Genomic DNA, 17,788 nt, shown 5'->3' with positions numbered 1-17,788 from the left:
AATAAACTTAATTTCTTATTGCATAATCGTGTGTGTTAAGATTTATACCAATTTGGTCAATATTTTTGTATGGCTTTCAGTTATGTCATTGAGGTACATTGATTACACTTGAGGTATTATACCTTTCTGTAATCCTTTTATAATTTATACGCGCTTAATGGATTGTACCCTCATTTTAGGCCACTTAGGTGAATATGATTTCATTGCCAATTGCAGAACTTTGAAGTCATATCTCTTTCATTTGGGTCAACTGTGCCAAGGTAATATCCTTTTCACGCTATTAACGCTCTAGTGCCTTTCTTTTAACTTTGCACTTTGTTTATCTTAACCTTGCACTTTGTTTCTTCATCTCTATTTTTAGACTGTAATAGTTTTACATTGTAGGTTTATCATCTATTTGTTTATTTCATTTAGTTACATCCGATTGTGTAACTTCTTTAGTTATCATACATTGTACCAGGCATTTACTAAGAGGTTCAGTTGACATAAACAAAGCAAACATGTTTACAACATTCATAGTTTTGCATTCAAAGGCTTTCGGATGTAGGAGAGGGCACATTCATATTTCAGCATTCAGAAGCTAAAAAAACCAAATTGGTCCCTAACTCTAAATTTCAGACACGCCCACAGATAAATGAGAAGCACATTGCATTTAGAGGCTAAAAAACCAAACGGTCTCTAACTCTAATTTTCTGACACGCCCATAGATAAATGAGACGGTATTCACAACAACATATCATTCCAAGTGACTAGAGAATAATATCACAACTACAATTACATTCAGATGACAAACATTTGTATGGTGCAAATGTGACTTATCTTAGCCCAACCCGGTCTCGAAAATAACTGCCTCAAGGACAAGCTCTTAAAGTTGCATCTACTTTGAAAGACTATAGAATTCAGTTGTCATGTATAACAGTTTCCTGAAGTAGGCCTAAGTACAAGGAATTGATGGAGCAAATGTAAATCTCCAAAGCAGGTAACCTGAATAATCAAATTGACTTGGGAATCTAAAGAAATTACATTTTTGTTGTGATAATTATTATGTCTCAATATTTCAATATTACAAATGGTGCAATATAGTGTACAAACAAACATTCATTGTCACCTATATCATAGTATTCATCTAAATTTGAAATTGACATCGATTTGTATTTCACTACTACTTATGCATCAGCCAGAAAAAATGTACGCATTACACTTACTAGATCAAGGTTTGAGAACTTGCAATCTCTTAAAAATATATATAAAAACATAAACTCTTCAAACAAAATATACAATAAATCATTAGCTATCAATATACATATATTATTTATTCAAGTGGACTTTAGACTTTTGAGTCATTAGCTATCTATATAGCAAGTCTGGCCATAAGCCGGGCCAAATGGCTAGTTATTTACAGGAGATGAGACTCCTTAGACCAAAGAGATGTGTTGCTCCATGTTTCGTTCGCTGTGTACTGTATGGGCAAAGGATCACGTCTCCAACTCTCCACTAACAATTAAACAAAGACCTTGAAATATAATGTTCAAGGTAAAGATGTCAATTAACAGAGATATTTCGAATCACGTTGAATTGACCAATGGCTGAATGGAGGTTGATGCTTCAAAATTCATTGGTCGCAAACACGGTGGCAAATAAGCATCAATTGCAGCCTCACTCTTGCATTCTGCCACCAGCCATTCATCGCATCACTTTCATCATTCTCCACTGCATTCTGCACAGATAGCGTCTCATGGGGGTTTAATTGAATTTAAGGAAACTATGACAAATATCAACATGAAGTTAACTCCAGAATACTTTTAACTAGCAGCGAATTTCATAACAGACGTTCAAAAAAACTGAACTCCACCAATTTTCTGTCTTAAACAAAGAGTGTCTGCATGCGAGCAGCATTGTGGTCCTTGCAGGGTATGTATTACTTCATGCCATCACTCACCCTAAATTTCTTGTGCTATCATTTCATATTGTCGAATTGATATCAATGTTTCGAAGAATGTACAATAGAATTTAAGAGGCCACTCAACTCTATATTTCATATAATTGTTCCAGAGTATGTGTTTGTCTTTTAGATAGCTAAATCATTGGAACCAGATTACATCATTGAAATACCTGAATAGAGAAATTGAAGAATGTAGGACGAAAGCATCTTGCAGTACTCGTTAAACAATATAGTGAACACGAACAGAGGTATTGTTGAAATGGATGCAGATGGTTTTGATTTCAAACCAAATAAACCAATCATAGTGATTTGCATAAGAGAAATGGCGAAAATAACATAATGATGAATATATGGCCAATACAGTGCACCAGTATCATACACAGTTTCATATACATCTTGAATCTGTAAATGAAAAAAAAAACTATGTCAGTCAGGAATCTGGAAGACTGAAATCCCTAATTCGTGCGAGAAAGTAAAAACACCAATGTGCTAGTAGTGTGCCCATCAACTTAGTAAAGAAGAATCTCGTTTATGAAAGAAATTGTATACATTTTCTCTACATAGTCATATTTTCTATTTTAACGGCTACCAAATCAAGAAAACGAAAGTCGTTCAATACAATTGAGGTTTCTCCTTGACATAAAGTGTGCAGTTTAAGAGGGACAAAAAATCCCTTAATGTACTCCTATATCCTTTTAGATTTATGGTTTCCAAAATTTCAAAACGATAACTGCTTCCATGGATAAAATGAAGATCAATCAACCAAATTTGACTCCACTCAATTATTTATTTCCTCATATGGCCGTCGGGCTATCAGAGAAAACGCCAAATATGCATGAGTGGACCAAAACAATAAGAATAAATTAACGAAAATTATCACTCTATTACATCTCAATGAAAAATAAGTAATACTTCAAATCCAAATATAAAGAGTATTAGAGTATTAAAACGATATCGACTAATCAAGCAATTGCATGTATGGTGCAACAACAAAGAAATATACAGTATTTGAATGCATAAAATGTAAGAAGAAAAGCAACTAACCTGATTTATGCACACCACATATCCAAGAAAGAAGTACACAATAAGAAATGGAAGCAGCAAAGGTGCAATGACCACGTATACCATTCCAATCAATATAGAAAGTGAGACAAGAGGAATAACTCTATAGTACGGTAGTGAAAACAGATACAAATTCTTATTTGTGCCTCGTCCAAAAGTATGAACTCTCAAAAAAACCCACATCATTAATCCAGACTGAAGAATTTCCAAGGAAAACCCAGACAGTCCATCTGTTAGAATGTATGTCATGAAGAAATCTGCCTGAAAGACAGGTATAAGAAGATCCTATAGATCTCCAAGATCCATTCATGAGGGAAAACTGAGCAAAAATATATACAATAAACATTTATCATATAAGGCATCCATACTTCCCAAAAACCATGATATAACCAAACTGAAAAACCATCAACAACCAAAGGTTTGTGAAGAACAGGAGAAATTCACATAAAGATCTTAACCCAAAGAAATTTTCATATGGACGAGAAAAAAAATATAGTACCAGGTTTTATAACCTAATCAACGCCTCTTCTGTCAAGTAAAAGAACTGTAGATAGTGTATTGATTCAGAGGGCATCTTCAAGTGCTTCTCGTGATTTCATTCCATCCCTGAGCAAGCTCCTGACTGGAGTAGTCTAAACTCTAAAGCATCACTACCTCTTTGAAAACTCTCGACTACGGTTTGCAGCAGCCACAATTGTATTCATCAACAATCCACGAAATCCACCACGCTCTAACTCATGAATTCCAGCAATTGTAGTACCCCCAGGTGATGCTACATCATCTTTTAGCTGACCTGGGTGCTTTCCTGAATTAATGGCCATAGTTGCTGCTCCCAAAACCTGTAGCAGCAGAATTGACAAAGACAAATATAATAGCGAACAAGAGCATAGCCATAGGGCCAGGGATTGTCTTTTACAGAATCACTTTACATTTTCATTCACTATTTTCTTAGGGAAAGAGACAAAAAGCAACAGTAGTTTATACTTACTGTCTGAGAAGCTAGGCCGAGTGCAAGGTCTCGAGGAAGCCCTGCAGCTACTCCTCCATCAGCCATGGCCTCTATAGCTAGAAATATATACGCTGGACCGCTACCACTATAAATTACACAATGAACATGTTCAACAATAAATAAGACTTAATTCTATATGAAAAAAGAAGCAGCAGAATACATCCTTCATGTGAATAAGGATATTATGTACTGTGGGGTGTGTGGTTTGTCCAAGACTTCTATTACCAAAAGCCACATACCTCAAGCCAGTGATTGCATCAAAATGTTTCTCATCAACTGTCCATATTTTTCCAATTGCTCCAAACAGTTTAGCTATTAGTTCTCCATCCTCTTTACTAGCCTTTTCACCCAAGCTCATGACTAAAGCAAACATATGAGATTCATGAGACTCCTATCATTTAAGTACACAGAGTATGAAGTAGAATGTGGCCCACTTAGGTTTCCATTGGGAACAAACATAAAACGGAAGAAAGTCTTGATTATGTGAAGATCAAAGGTGCGCAACAAAAAAATTTCATATATGAAGTTTAATACCATTCAAGATTTTCCAAACCTTACAATCATATCTCAACTTATTGAAAAAGAACTTCAAATGTAATCATGAAAGAACTGAATGGACTAAATTAGCATGTCTTAGGGAGTTAATAAAGGGAAGACAAATATTACACACCGACAAAAAACACAAAGAAGAGAAGTAGGTAGGGAGTATGAAAATGATACTCAATTGACTTGAGCCAGATCAACAGAGCCTAATACAAAAGTAAGTCCAACCGGTGCGTTCACAATGATTTACTTAGTCATTTCTTGAAAGTTGTCCCTCTACATAAGTAACCGCAAGTCAAAGTCAAAGTCAAATTGGCAGGGATATAGGCCTATCCTTTCTAGTGTTCCTGTACATTCTCCATGTTATACCTGGGGAATTTTTCTTTTTGTCACTAAACAATTAACAGTAACTGAAAAGAAAACAGCTTAACTAATATACTTGAACATCTCCAATTTTACACAAAAGGGAAACCTGCAGGATGACTTTATTGACTCCAAAATAGTAATAGCAGTCATAGAAGAAGAAATGAAACAGCTCCAAAAATTTATCAAGTCTTCAGGGTGATTATCTTTTGAAATAAAGTCCCGGTATCAAAATAAACGTGAAAACTCCATTTTCCATTGTCAACAAAAACAAGAGTGTTACCTGATGCTGCTTGACCAACAGCTGCTGGAGTATTAGGCATTACCCTAATAAAGCGACCATAACCTGACCATTCCTACAGAAAAAGTAGTGTTAGTTTATTTGTATAAAGATAGAGATATGATCGAACATATGAAACCAAAAAAGAAGTAACTAAGTGCATAACTCACTACTAATACGTACAGAAATTGTCAAATTCTCAGACATAAAGCATTAGTGTATAGAATCGTAAGTACACAAAAGTATGGATACATCATGCTACACAAAACCTGGATGTATCAAATCAGATGAAGCATCTACTTTGAAGTATTTGGTATGGTACCATAGATGTCCATAGTCTTTGAAGTTCAACGTTGTTCTGGTCAGTGGTTAGAAACTTGGAATACTTTGAAAGTTAAATCTAGCATGATTTTTCATGTTCAACATCGTCATGATTTTCAACTTAGTAATGCCTATTTGTATGTCAGTAATACAGTATCAAAGTTATACTAAACTAAAATAAGTTTAGAGTTAAGTTCCATAATACACCTTACACTTCTATTTGTTTCTATCATTAATCTTTCCAAGAATAATTATCCTTCCAATTGTATTATCGTTTTCGATCAACGCCCATAAAGAACAATTAACTTTAAAGTGCGAACCTGTAAATCGTTCAATGTTATTCCAGCTGCAACCGATACCAACAGTGTCTTATCATTAAGCACAGGCCCCAACTGTAACAGCACCTTCTTAACTGCAACGCCCGAAAAATCCGAGATGAATACATATGATTTAAAGTTTTGACATTTTGAATTATTAATAAAGGTTAAAAAAAAAAATTACCAACTTGAGGCTTCACCGATAAAATCACCACGTCACTATCTTCCACTACCTACACCAACAGCATCAAAATTAGCAACAATAACAAACAAAAAATTTTACTTTTTACCAAAGGAGTCAAACCTGTTCATTGCGGTCAAAGATCTTAACACCAAAAGAAGAAAAGGCTTTCCTACGATGATCTTCATCATGAGCAGTACGAATAGTAGAAGCAGGCAAAACACCTGACTTCACTACTCCTCTAGCAATACTCTCCGCCATCTTTCCCGCTCCGATAAATCCTAATTTGAAAGAATCACTCGGAATAGGAGTCACCATTTCTAAAACTTGTTGTCGTAGTGATAAACCTTAAGGGTGCGTTTCCGAGAATTATGGCTGTTTGGCAAATTGTGACACTGTCAATTTCCCACGTGTGCTGTTTGGCTGCTGAGAATTCTCACGTCAATTTCCAATTCCATTTTTGTTAATTTTTTTTCTCAAGTATTTCACAAAACCAAATAATAGTCATTCAAAAACACAATAAATATGAAGATCAAATTTCATACATAACAACATATTAGACATCATCAATATAATTTATCTAAACTAACATATAAAATGGGCATTGTCAAAATTATAGAACATCAATTTATTTAAAAAGAGTTGTAGAATAAAAATAAGAAACAAGGTCTTGTCATATAATTTTTAAGTATTTTAAACTTTAAATAGAATTACATAAAAATTTATTGAAATTCAAAAATCAACTAAAAATATTTAAAAATAGAAAGGCATGTCTTTAGTCGTCAGGTTGTACTTGATCTCCAATCTCTTCAAATAATTGGTTTCAATAGGGGGTTTAGTCTCATTTATTATCTTGATTGTTAAAAATTCAGCAAATCATTGGTACAGAGAAAGTGATCTTCCCTTATTTTATAGCAAGTGCTTTCTCTCCTGTCAAATTTACAAAATGTGTGTTATGGCCAACAAAGAGAAGAAATAGAGCCACTTGCTCCTCTACATCAACCCACATACTAGGTTGCAAACCCTTTCTTTTTAATCGTGCACACAACCTATGAAATACAAGCCTATTCATTCTGAGCATGTCATGACAATTGTTATCACTTTCCATGTAAAGCCTCCTAAGAATTTGATGTCTCTTTAAATCCCTATTCCTAGATGGTTCTCGATCTATGTATACAATAGACAATCCAATATGATAATAAATTCATGCAAAAATACAACAAATTCATGTAATAGCTCGGTAATCATTTGTCATTTTCCTACATTTCCAGAGTATATATGCAAAAGTAAGTAACAAGTTATGAGAGTAACAAAAAGAAAATGCTTCTAAATTCATGCAAGTACCCAGCAAACCTTAAGAAGTAATAAGTACAACATAAGAAAGGTTCCTACAAAATTGACTAGTGTCTAATTACTGAAAAGAAGTAAATAGAGGCACTATAAGCAGGGCCGTCCCTGAGTTTTCAATGGCCCTGTGCAAACAGCGAAATGTGGTCCTCTTCCAATACTCTTCCATCAACATAAAGGATCATCGAAATATTTCCCTTCTCGCATTTTTGGCTGCAAAATCATTAATGAGGCTTTCAAAGTTAATTTTCTTTAAAAATTCATTTTCAATAGATATTAACGCCAGCCCATTTAGTCTTTCTTGTGACATAGTCGATCTAAGATATGATTTCAATAATTTTAATTTTGAAAAACTTCTTTCTGCAAACGCGACAGTAACGGGAACAGTCAACAAAATTCTATAAGCTATGCATGCATTAGAAAAACAATCGTGTCGTTTCAAGAAATCAAATATATCAATAGCTTTATTTTTATCTTTTGGTAACACCTCTCTTAAAACTCTTAGTTCTCCATATAAGTCTTTCCCATCAAGATCAGAAGAGTTTTCATGTTTTAGAACAGTTTCAAGACGATCACAACATGCTTCCAACTGATTATCATCTAGTGAATTTAACTTCTCTGATCTAAACAAAAAACCAAAAATATCCTCATATGCTTTTAGTTGCTCAAACCTTTTATCTAATGAACTAATAGCTTGATCTACAATAAAATAGAAATATTGATTTCTAAATGAGTCTTCCGCTGATTGCATTGACTCCTCATTGGCATTCTCATCAAAATGTCTCTTTTCTATGAATTTGACGCGTTTCACTTGAAACACAGGATCAATTTCCATTTCAGTAGCAATATCTTTAGCAGTTATCATGGCTTGTGTGAGACCAGTTTCTCTATACTTTTTAAAATATGTAATCAACCATTTTATTTTATCAATAGCCATATCTATTTGCATGTCTTCAGATTGTAAGGTTTTGCTAATTGTATTAACGGTAGACAATATCTCATACCAAATAATCATGCCTAACAAGAACTCCAAATTTCCAATTCCATGTCTAGCTAAAGAATCAGCTTCACTCTTTATTTTAGAATCATTATCAGTTTCAGCTAGCTGAAGTAAAACTTCTCTTATTTCAGGAGCTTGATATCTAATTGCTTTAACACTATCAACACGACTTCCCCAACGGGTAGCCGATGCTGACTTAAGAGTAAACTCTTTCAGATTCTCTTCCAAAATCTGCCACCGCTTTGTAGATTGTGAAAACAACGTATAAATTCGTTGTACAACCCCAAAAAAATCTTTTGCTTTACTACAACAATTAGCCATATCACAAAGTGTTAAATTAAGACTATGACAACCACAAGGAGTATAAAATGCTCTAGGGTTAATATCTAGTAGTTTTTTTTGTACACCTTGGTGTTTCCCTTTCATATTAGACCCATTATCATATCCTTGACCTCGTACATCATCAATATTAAGATTAAGAATTTTAAGCACATTTTGCAATTATAGAAAAAGTCCCTGCCCAGATATATCATTCACTACCATAAATTCTACAAAGTACTCATCTACTCTTACTGGACAAGTCGAAACATCCACACATCTCAATATCAAAGTCATTTGTTCTTGGTGACTAAAATTTGGAGTGCAATCAAGTATCACAGAAAAATATTTTGCTTCTTTAACTTTTTGAATAATTGCAATTTTAATTTCAAAAGCTAACATACTTATCAATTCATTTTGTATTTTATGACCAAGATAATGATAATGAATTTCATTATTATCTATGCGTCGAACATGTTCTTGCATTATTAGATCCCATTCTGCAATCATTTCAATTATGCCTAAAAAATTTCCATTGTTTTTTTCATATAATTTTTCATTTGTTCCTCGTAATGCCAAGTTATATTTACCAAGATATTTCACACCAGATATTATTCTACGTAATACTGCCTTCCAATGTTCTTTCTCTTTGTTAATTTGGTGTTGAACATATTTATCAATAGTTTCTTCTTTTTCCAATCTCTTACATAAGTCATTCCAAGTGATCATGTTAATGATGTGGTCTGTACTTGTTTCATGTTGATGAAGCCTAGTACTAAGATGCCCCCAATCATTATACCCTTCATTTACCAACAAACCTTTTTGAAAACCTTTTTTAAAGAACTTGCAACAAAAACAAAACACTTTATCCATTGCCTTGCAATATACTAACCATTTTCTATCCTCTGTAAATCCATTCGGTAAATGTCGAGTATAAAATGTTGAAGAGAAACGTCTATAACAACTATCTTTAGGTCCTTTTCCGACTAATAGGTCCCTTATAGGACCCCTTTTTACTAATAAATCTCTAGACAATGTGTCAAGATTGTCCCAAGTTCTTGGGTCATAAATGTCTAAGGGAATGGATTGACTTGGTTGTTCGTTGCCAAAATTACTGACTTGTTCATTTTTAGTATGGCCCATAACACCAGCATCCTCATTGTTATCACTTTCAATAGGGTCAGGATCACTAACATTTTCGTTTCCATTGTTATCTAGATCATCAACATTTTCATTTTCATCTGAATTTGTTCCTAAACCTTGTGGTTCTTTAAGAATAAATTTATCAAGGGCTCCTTTTTGAGATTGAGTTAGTTCTAAAAGTCTTTGTCTCTTTTTACGTTTTTCATGTCCAGATTGACACTTTCTAGGAAGCATTTAAAAAAAAATGAAATTAACAAGAAATTGAGTTAGAACAATAGAACCTGATATGTTTAATGCTTAAATGAAGACGAAAGATAGTGGTATGCGTCTGCCTTGATGAAGTCACTACACACTTCACAATTCACATGACAATTTGTAATGCCTGCAATTAAAATATATATACAACACCAAATTAGACTAGATTACTTTGGAATTAAATTGAGTTATTAAAATAATATTTAAGAAAGGGAAAATTGATTTTAATCTCTAACTTACTTGAAGAATAATAAAAAATTAGGTGAATAATCAAAGTGAAAACTAATACAAATCCACAATTATAAAGAAAGAATTTTTGAAAATGAGAGGATACTAGATGATCAGAAGGTGAAATGGTGAATGAGGGTTTTTTTTTTTTTTTTTTTTTACTCTTTCTTTTGTATTTGAGTAATTGACTAATTTAGGCAAATAATTAATAAGGTATCTAGTCGTTGAGAAGAAATATGTTTTTCTTTTTTTCGATACTGATCATTTATTATATATCTTATTTCCTATTTTTAGGAAAATAATTAATGAGGAAAGAGAATATGAGGGGATATTTCCGTTGTTTATTGTGATTTGTGAAATTTCCAATTTTTTGGGCTTTTGATTGGTTTGGGCTTGTGATTTGCCAAATAGGCCTTTTCTACAAATACTAATTTTTGGGGCCTTGTATATTGGGGGCCCTATGCGGTCGCCCACATTGCACCTGCTCAGGGCCGGCCCTGTATGCATGCTTACACATCAAACACTAAGAAAACTACTATACCTTTGAATGATAACCTATTTTTAATTGGCTCCTTGATTGAATAAGGAAGTAAGTAAATAACACGTAAAAACTCAATCATGAAAAATAAAACTTTCAACAATAATAATAAGATGAAAGACATGAGACCTATAAAACAAATAAAAACTTATATATACAGTTTGCACTAGCATTATCTACAGTTCAATTATCAATGCTAGATACTGAGTCCAAGGCATACACACACATATATTCCTGACATAAAAAGGTTCCTTCTTCTTTTCCATATTGAATAGAAAGGTCATGGGAAGACAAAATAATAATAATAATCATTTCATATTATAACCATATATACTTGTTTTAGAATCTAGAGATCTTGCAATCACCTAGACATGTTTTTAATAAACGAACCAAATCCCTAACCTATCAATACAACTTATACAAGCATGGCTACAATCTTACTTTTACAAAGAAAAAAATTGTATAGGATCTCCACATCTCCTTGCAAGTTATATATCAGGCCAACTTACACATTCTAGATAAACTAAAATGAATTTTTGTCTCCAACGAAGAAGGAGATCATGCTATCCATTTGTTATAACAGTCATACCAAACTTAAACTAGATACATCAGCACATAGTACAAAATATCAGGATATGAGTATTTATCGATATTCAATTTATGGATATGTACCGTGGATATATCCCCCTCTTTGAGGATATTTGACATTGTTTCACATGCAAATATCGTGGATATATCTAAAATATCGACAAATATCGTAGATATTGTGGATATTTTTTGATATATCATGATACATTATTTATATTTATTTGAAATATAATGGTAAATATTAAATAAAATTGTTATATACACAAAATATCGCCAAATATCTCTAAATATCTCTAAATATCTCAAATATCGCTAATATCGTTTAAATATCGTCGATATTTGCAGTCGTATATATCTCTGAACATATCGTGATATTTATATATCTTTTTTTGAAATTTGGATAGATATCCCCAAATATCGCGATATATCGGGATATTTTGTACTATGCATCAGCAACCCTCAATGGCTCCAAACCTTCTTTTCAAAAATCTCAAAACCACTCCAAATTCTAAACCCCAACCACCAATAACAACAATCTCCCAAAACCACCTCCTTCTCCTCCAAGATTTGGTAAATACAACGTCCCCAAAATAATGAAGAACAGAGAAGAAATTTTAAATGTTGTTCTCTACAAGTATAAAATTCATCGAAACGAAAACAAACAAACGCGTAGTTAGCACCTTTTTCGAGTTGGGTTGCTTCGGTTTAGCACTTTTTCCAGTTGGGTAGTTCAAGTTTCCCCGCCAAAGCCAAAATACAATTATAAATCAGAGAAAGAGAGGCGTCGGATGTAAAACTATGGAGGAAATTGGTAGAAAACTATAGAGACATTGCTACTACCAAACAATGTTTCAATAATGTAATTGGTAGAAAAATAAATATTTTAAAAAAAAGAGAGAGGTGGGGAAAGTTCGCAGCTACGAGGAGGAAGCGGAGAGAGGAAGAGACCGTGATATTTTCTGGAAAATCAAATTAAGCCGCCATGAAACATTTATGCGGGTTTTAGCAAATACGCGCGGAAAACAATTTGCCACGAAATTCTTGAAAAACGCTGCAATTGGATACCCTTTTTTTTTAACGATAAAACCATCCCCTATTACATTAAAAGACGCAAGAAAGAGTTTACGTGTTCAAGATTACATGGTGGGTGACCACCAGGAATTAGGCGCAAGCCCATAGGCTAAGCCATTCCCAGCAAGACAAACCCAACTGAAAACTATGACTCTCAACTCCTGTAACTAAACTAAAGAGTAAACATACTAAAAGACAGAAAAAGAGTTCCATCCTAAAAGAGAACTATTACAAGCTTTAGAAACAGAGATCAAAGTCTGACAATCTCCTTCAAAGATCACGTGTTAAGTCAAGCCTTAAAGCCAAAAGAACGACTACCTCAAGCTTTAATTGCCTCTGCTTGTTAAGGATCATTTGCAAAAATCTCCTAAAAGTAGCTCCAAGTATCACCCTTTTGAATCTCGGCAATAGCACCTACTACACCACTATAATGAGATCTGTCAAAAGCAGCATCAAAGTTAACTTTAACCTATGGAACAGAAGGAGAAGACCAGGTATTAAAGTTAAAACATAAAGGCTATGATGCAAGGGCTATATGCTCAGAAGGAGGACAAGATAAAAAAAAACAAAGTGATTCCTATCTCTTTTCAACTCAGATAAGTTCAGAATGAGTTTGGTATTAATAGGCTTCTGCTCTATTCGTGCCTTGTTTCTTGTCAACCAAAGTTCATAAAGGAAATGAATACAGAAATAACCCCTTCTGCTTATGTCTTCATCCTTATCAAAACACCAACTGATAAAAAGATTAAGCCAGTCCTTCACTTTCCAATCATCATGAGAGCTAATATCCAGCATAGCATTAGAGACATTCCACATCAGCTTCACCCAATAACAGGAAAAAAGAGCGTGTAATGTTGTCTTAATACATTTCTGGCAGAAAGAGTAAGTGATATCCCCTTTAAATTTACATTTGTGAAGAACATCACCAGTAGGGAGACCCCCAGAGTAAAGTTTCCAGATAAACAGCTGTGTAGCAACATCTATCTTTAGCTTCCACAGTTTTTTAACAATCAGGGGATTGAAAGAGAAGGAGAAGGAGAGATTATCTTGCTTGGAAAGGAAGATGTAAGCTAAACTGACAGAAATGTTCCCATTCTTAGCATAAGGTCAGATGATATGGTCAGGACAGTTTGAAGGTCTGATATGAACTCTATTAATGGATTGAATAATCTGAAAGGGAAACAAATCTCCCAATCTATTTTGATTCCAAGTGGGAAGTGCAGGGGGAAAAAGGGAGTTGACCTTAAGGTTAAGAAGATCAGGCCCAGGATCTAGCAGATCTTTTAGGATAAGAGGCTTTCCCATAAAAAGAAGCCAAAGATCATTAAAGATAGAGATGGAAGAGCCAGCTCCAATATTTCATAAAAAGCCTCATTTGATTTCCTTCATAGTTCTAATGATGCCTCTAAAGAAATAAGAAGTATCCCTAGGTAAGACATCCATCTCAATCATCTTTTGCCAATTTGGATAAGTTTTCTTAAAAAGAAGAGCCCATTTAGAAATCTCATCCTTCAGCATTCTCCAGCAGTGTTTACTAATAAGAACTTGATTCATTTCCCTTGATTTCCTAAAGCCCAGACCACCATTTGACTTACTTCTACGAGAAAATCCCAGTGATGGTGTGATAGAATTGAGATTTAGCGAGCTATTCCACGAAATTCTTCTTCAACTGATCCAGCTTATCAGTAATCTTATATAGGAGAAGATAGGTACTCATTGCATATATAGGCATAGCTTGGGCTACATACTTGATGAAAGTAGTTATACCAGAGAGAGATAAAACTTTAGCTTTCCAACCAGAAATCTTTCTTTGAACCTTCTGTATCAAGTACTCAAAATCTTCACTTTTTTTTCTTGCTTAATAGAATTGGAACCCCTAAGTAGATCTCTTTATCATCAAACTTTCTCATCTTCCATTTTTTTCATAATGCTCTTTTGAGTACTTATAGCCACATTCCCATTTGAAATAGGCCCCTGGATTTATCAAAATTTACTGCTTGACCAGAAGCTTCACAGTAAGTGTTAAGGAGAGTCATCATATAGTCTGATTGCTGAGTATTTGCCATACAAAAGATAATTGAGTCATCTGCATAGAAAAGATGGCTGATACCAGGGGCCTTCCTTCTTATTTTAATCCCAAAAATCAGATTGGAACCTTCAGCTTGAGCAATGAGTCTTGACAAGGCTTCTGCCATAATGATGAACAAGTAAGGGGACAAAGGGTCCCCCTGTCTTACTCCTCTTTCCGGATAAACTTTTTCTAGAGGAGAGCCATTGAGAAGCACATTATAAGAAACTGTGCTAAGGCATTATTGAATCATTTTCCTCCATTTGGTAGAGTATCCAAGTTTTCCCAGAATTTGATCAACAAAGCTCCATTCTATTCTATCAAATGCTTTGGTCATATCTAACTTGATAGCCATCCATCATTGTTTACGTTTTTTTCATCTTTCTCATATTAAACAAAATCTCACTTGCCAGTCTAATATTATCCTCAATAGACCTTCCTTTGACAAAAACACCTTGAAGAGGAAAGATGAATTTATGAAGGAGGGGTTTAAGCCTGGTGGACATGATCTTAGAAATGATTTTATAGGAGAAATTACAAAGACTAATAGGCCTGAATTTAGTGATGTGTTCAGGATTAGCTACTTTAGGAATGAGAGTGATAAAAGTTTCATTTAGGCAAAGGGCAAGCCTGGAAAAGGTGAAGAAGGCTTTGACAGCTTTAGAGATCTCAGAATGAACAATATCCCAATATTTTTGGTAAAATATATCCTAAAATCCATCAGGACTAGGGGCTTTAAGGGCCCCCATACTTTTAATGGTGACCCAAATTTCATCATCAGTGGGGATTTTTGTAAGAAGAATATTCTCATTGGGTGTAATACATGATTCAAAGAGATTCAGGATGTCATTATTGATAGGAGGCTCATAAGAAGAGAAAATATTCTTGAAATAGGAGTTTATATTAAGCCCTACATCCTCAACCCTCGAGTCCCAAAATCCCATTATTATCATCCCTGAGTTTTTCAATGCTATTCGTTCTTCTTTCGTAAATAGTAGAAAGATGAAAGTATCTAGTATTCCTTCCAAAGCATCCTTCACCCAATTTGAAGTGGCTTTTTGTTTCCAAAAACTAGCTTCCTTATCCAAAAGATCCTCCAAATCACTTTGAAGGGAAAGAAACTTGTTGTAATTCTCCCAGTCTCCAAATCATCGATAAGATGTTATCTAAATCCCTTCTAACCTTCTTGATCTTTAGTTCCACATCCCCAAAACCTCCACATTCCATTTATGAAGATTTTTCTTTGGTATTTTTCATCCTATTAAAAACAGACAATGTAAGAGAACCAAAGCAATCTCCTCCAGAGATATCATTCCAAGCTAACTCAATAGTATCCTTGCATGAGGGTTCCTTAGTCCACATCTCAAAAAATTTAAAAGCTTTTTTCTTTTTTTGTAAGGAATGATTAAGATTAATAGAAAGAGAAAGATGATCAGAGGAAAGAATAGTGATATTTTGAATGAGGGAAAGGGGAAACAGCTCGAGCCAATCTGGGGTGGCAAGAGCTCTATCCAACCTCTCTAAAATATGATTACCAAAGAATTTTTTATTTGACCAAGTGAACTTGGAACCTTTAAAACCTAAATCAATGAGACCTAGATCATTAATAAAATCATTAAAAGAATTCATACTTCGATATTGATTACCATTACCTCCTACTTTTTCCAAGGGTGATGAAATGGAATTGACATCACCAAAGAGAATCCAAGGCCCAGGGATAAGCATAGCAAGGTCACACAATTCATCCCAGACTATTTTCCTCTTATAAGAAAGAGGCTTACCGTATATAAAAGAAAAGAACCAATAAGAATAAGCATGGTAATTGGAAAGTTTACCTGTAATATGATTAGGTGATGTAGCTCCCAAAATATCCAGCTGAATATTATCCTTCCAGAAAACAATCATACCACCACTAATGCCAATTGCAGGTACTATACATTTGCCAGTGTACTTGATTTGCTTACTAACTAACTCCATTTTTTTTCCTGTTGCTTTGGTTTCAGATAAACATATTATATGAGGGTCTGAAACCAAAATGAGGTTATTAAATGCTACCATTGTCGAAGTTGAACCAATTCCATGACAATTCCATGCAGTTGTCGTCATGGCTCTAGAGGTCATTGAAATGGGTTAGTCACCACGAACCCTTCTGAATTGTTAGAAGCAGCCACATTAAGTCCCTAAGAGCTAGGAGTGCCAGGACCAGAATAACTAGATGAATTATTAAAACCATCATACTCATCATTAGAGAGAGAGAGACCATTTGAACCAGAAGAACCTCCAGAACCAGAAAAAACAGCATTCTTATCTGAAGTATTAAAGCAAGAGTCAAAAGAACTAGAACCTTGTGAACCATCAGCCCTATAAGCATTATCACTAGAACCCCGAGAACCAGAACTACAAGACCCAGAACCCTTCGAGACAGAGTCATGAGACTCAGAGCTTTCCGAATCTTTAGAACTAGAATCTGCTGAAACCAAACTTTTTGAACTCCTAGAATCAGAGTCTCCTAGACCATAAGAAAAGACACTTGGGTTACTTGAATCCTTACTAATGGAGTCACTCTTGATTGACTCAGAAGGAGAAGGGGAAGGAGTGACTCCCATAGAACCATCACCATCAGAACTTGACATGATATCTTTTTTCAACCTCTTTCCCTTTACTGTATCCTCTTCCTCAACAGAACCATTAACTTTCCTCTTATTTTTGAAGCTTACAAAAATCTTCCTTTCCTCACTCCCACATGCTTCTTTCTTATCATTACCTTTCTCCTCTTTGGAGAGGTCAGGTGAGGTGGGAACATGATCCGTAGTAGAAACAAACTTTAGAGGACTCTTCCCCTAAGAGGGTCCTGAACTATCACTCATTTTTTATCTCTTAGAATTTATAAACTTAGAGGTGAAAATTTATGTAGAGACCACAATTCTTTTGTGAGAATAATGATGTACTTCTTCAGAGATGTCAATGCATGCTTGTGAAGTCTCAAAGATGCAACTTTTCGTTTCATATTCTTGAGATAAAACAAAGCTACCAACTCCCGAATTTTTTTTGGAAACCCCATGCTTCCTAGAGCTACCAAAGCTTTTGAGAATATCAACTAGATTTTCTGACAACTTTCCTTTTGAGGGTGGTCGGAATATGGAATCAGAAACCAAGGGATCAAGATTATGGAGTTTTGCATGCTTACTGATACGAGGCTTGGCTAGAGAAACTA

The 17,788-nt window shown here is 34.5% G+C and overlaps 5 protein-coding genes across 5 annotated transcripts; all 5 read right to left on the bottom strand.

Annotated features, from left to right (window-relative positions):
- Positions 1-1,204: 1,204 nt before the first annotated feature.
- LOC147515740 (hyperosmolality-gated Ca2+ permeable channel 2.5-like) lies at positions 1,205-3,253 on the bottom strand. The gene is made up of 3 exons (XM_086588566.1): positions 2,987-3,253; positions 2,113-2,344; positions 1,205-1,717 (listed from the first exon to the last, which is right to left on the bottom strand). Exons 1-3 carry the CDS (start codon positions 3,251-3,253, stop codon positions 1,701-1,703), a joined length of 516 nt encoding a protein of 171 aa, XP_086444692.1. The 3' UTR covers positions 1,205-1,700.
- A 119-nt stretch (positions 3,254-3,372) lies between these two features.
- Positions 3,373-7,001, bottom strand: LOC147515739 (pyrroline-5-carboxylate reductase-like). Its single transcript, XM_086588565.1, has 7 exons — positions 6,142-7,001; positions 6,022-6,070; positions 5,841-5,932; positions 5,203-5,275; positions 4,253-4,373; positions 3,993-4,098; positions 3,373-3,843 (listed from the first exon to the last, which is right to left on the bottom strand). Exons 1-7 carry the CDS (start codon positions 6,334-6,336, stop codon positions 3,655-3,657), a joined length of 825 nt encoding a protein of 274 aa, XP_086444691.1. The 5' UTR covers positions 6,337-7,001; the 3' UTR covers positions 3,373-3,654.
- A 545-nt stretch (positions 7,002-7,546) lies between these two features.
- Positions 7,547-8,686, bottom strand: LOC147515738 (uncharacterized). The gene has a single exon (XM_086593037.1). The coding sequence runs from the start codon at positions 8,684-8,686 to the stop codon at positions 7,547-7,549; it is 1,140 nt and encodes a 379-aa protein (XP_086449163.1).
- A 180-nt stretch (positions 8,687-8,866) lies between these two features.
- Positions 8,867-10,060, bottom strand: LOC147515737 (uncharacterized). The gene has a single exon (XM_086593036.1). It carries the CDS (start codon positions 10,058-10,060, stop codon positions 8,867-8,869), a length of 1,194 nt encoding a protein of 397 aa, XP_086449162.1.
- A 5,741-nt stretch (positions 10,061-15,801) lies between these two features.
- LOC147515736 (uncharacterized) lies at positions 15,802-16,680 on the bottom strand. Its single transcript, XM_086593035.1, has one exon. The coding sequence runs from the start codon at positions 16,678-16,680 to the stop codon at positions 15,802-15,804; it is 879 nt and encodes a 292-aa protein (XP_086449161.1).
- Positions 16,681-17,788: the final 1,108 nt, after the last annotated feature.

Source organism: Coptis chinensis, chromosome 2 (assembly GCF_015680905.1).
Source record: "Coptis chinensis isolate HL-2020 chromosome 2, ASM1568090v1, whole genome shotgun sequence".
Classification (NCBI taxonomy): Eukaryota; Viridiplantae; Streptophyta; class Magnoliopsida; order Ranunculales; family Ranunculaceae; genus Coptis; species Coptis chinensis.
The sequence above is the reverse complement of the archived record's forward strand: the minus strand, read 5'-3'. Positions and strand labels throughout refer to the sequence as shown.

Coding starts and splice junctions, on each gene's coding strand:
- LOC147515736 (XM_086593035.1), bottom strand. CDS start 16,680: ATGACGACAACTGCATGGAATTGTCATGGAATTGGTTCAACTTCGACA.
- LOC147515740 (XM_086588566.1), bottom strand. CDS start 3,253: ATGACATACATTCTAACAGATGGACTGTCTGGGTTTTCCTTGGAAATT. Junction 2,345..2,986: donor ATGTGGTGTGCATAAATCAG/GTTAGTTGCTTT, acceptor TTTCATTTACAG/ATTCAAGATGTATATGAAAC.
- LOC147515739 (XM_086588565.1), bottom strand. CDS start 6,336: ATGGTGACTCCTATTCCGAGTGATTCTTTCAAATTAGGATTTATCGGA. Junction 5,276..5,840: donor TAACATTGAACGATTTACAG/GTTCGCACTTTA, acceptor CTTTTTCTGTAG/GAATGGTCAGGTTATGGTCG. Junction 3,844..3,992: donor TCGGCCTAGCTTCTCAGACA/GTAAGTATAAAC, acceptor CTGCTGCTACAG/GTTTTGGGAGCAGCAACTAT.
- LOC147515738 (XM_086593037.1), bottom strand. CDS start 8,686: ATGGCTAATTGTTGTAGTAAAGCAAAAGATTTTTTTGGGGTTGTACAA.
- LOC147515737 (XM_086593036.1), bottom strand. CDS start 10,060: ATGCTTCCTAGAAAGTGTCAATCTGGACATGAAAAACGTAAAAAGAGA.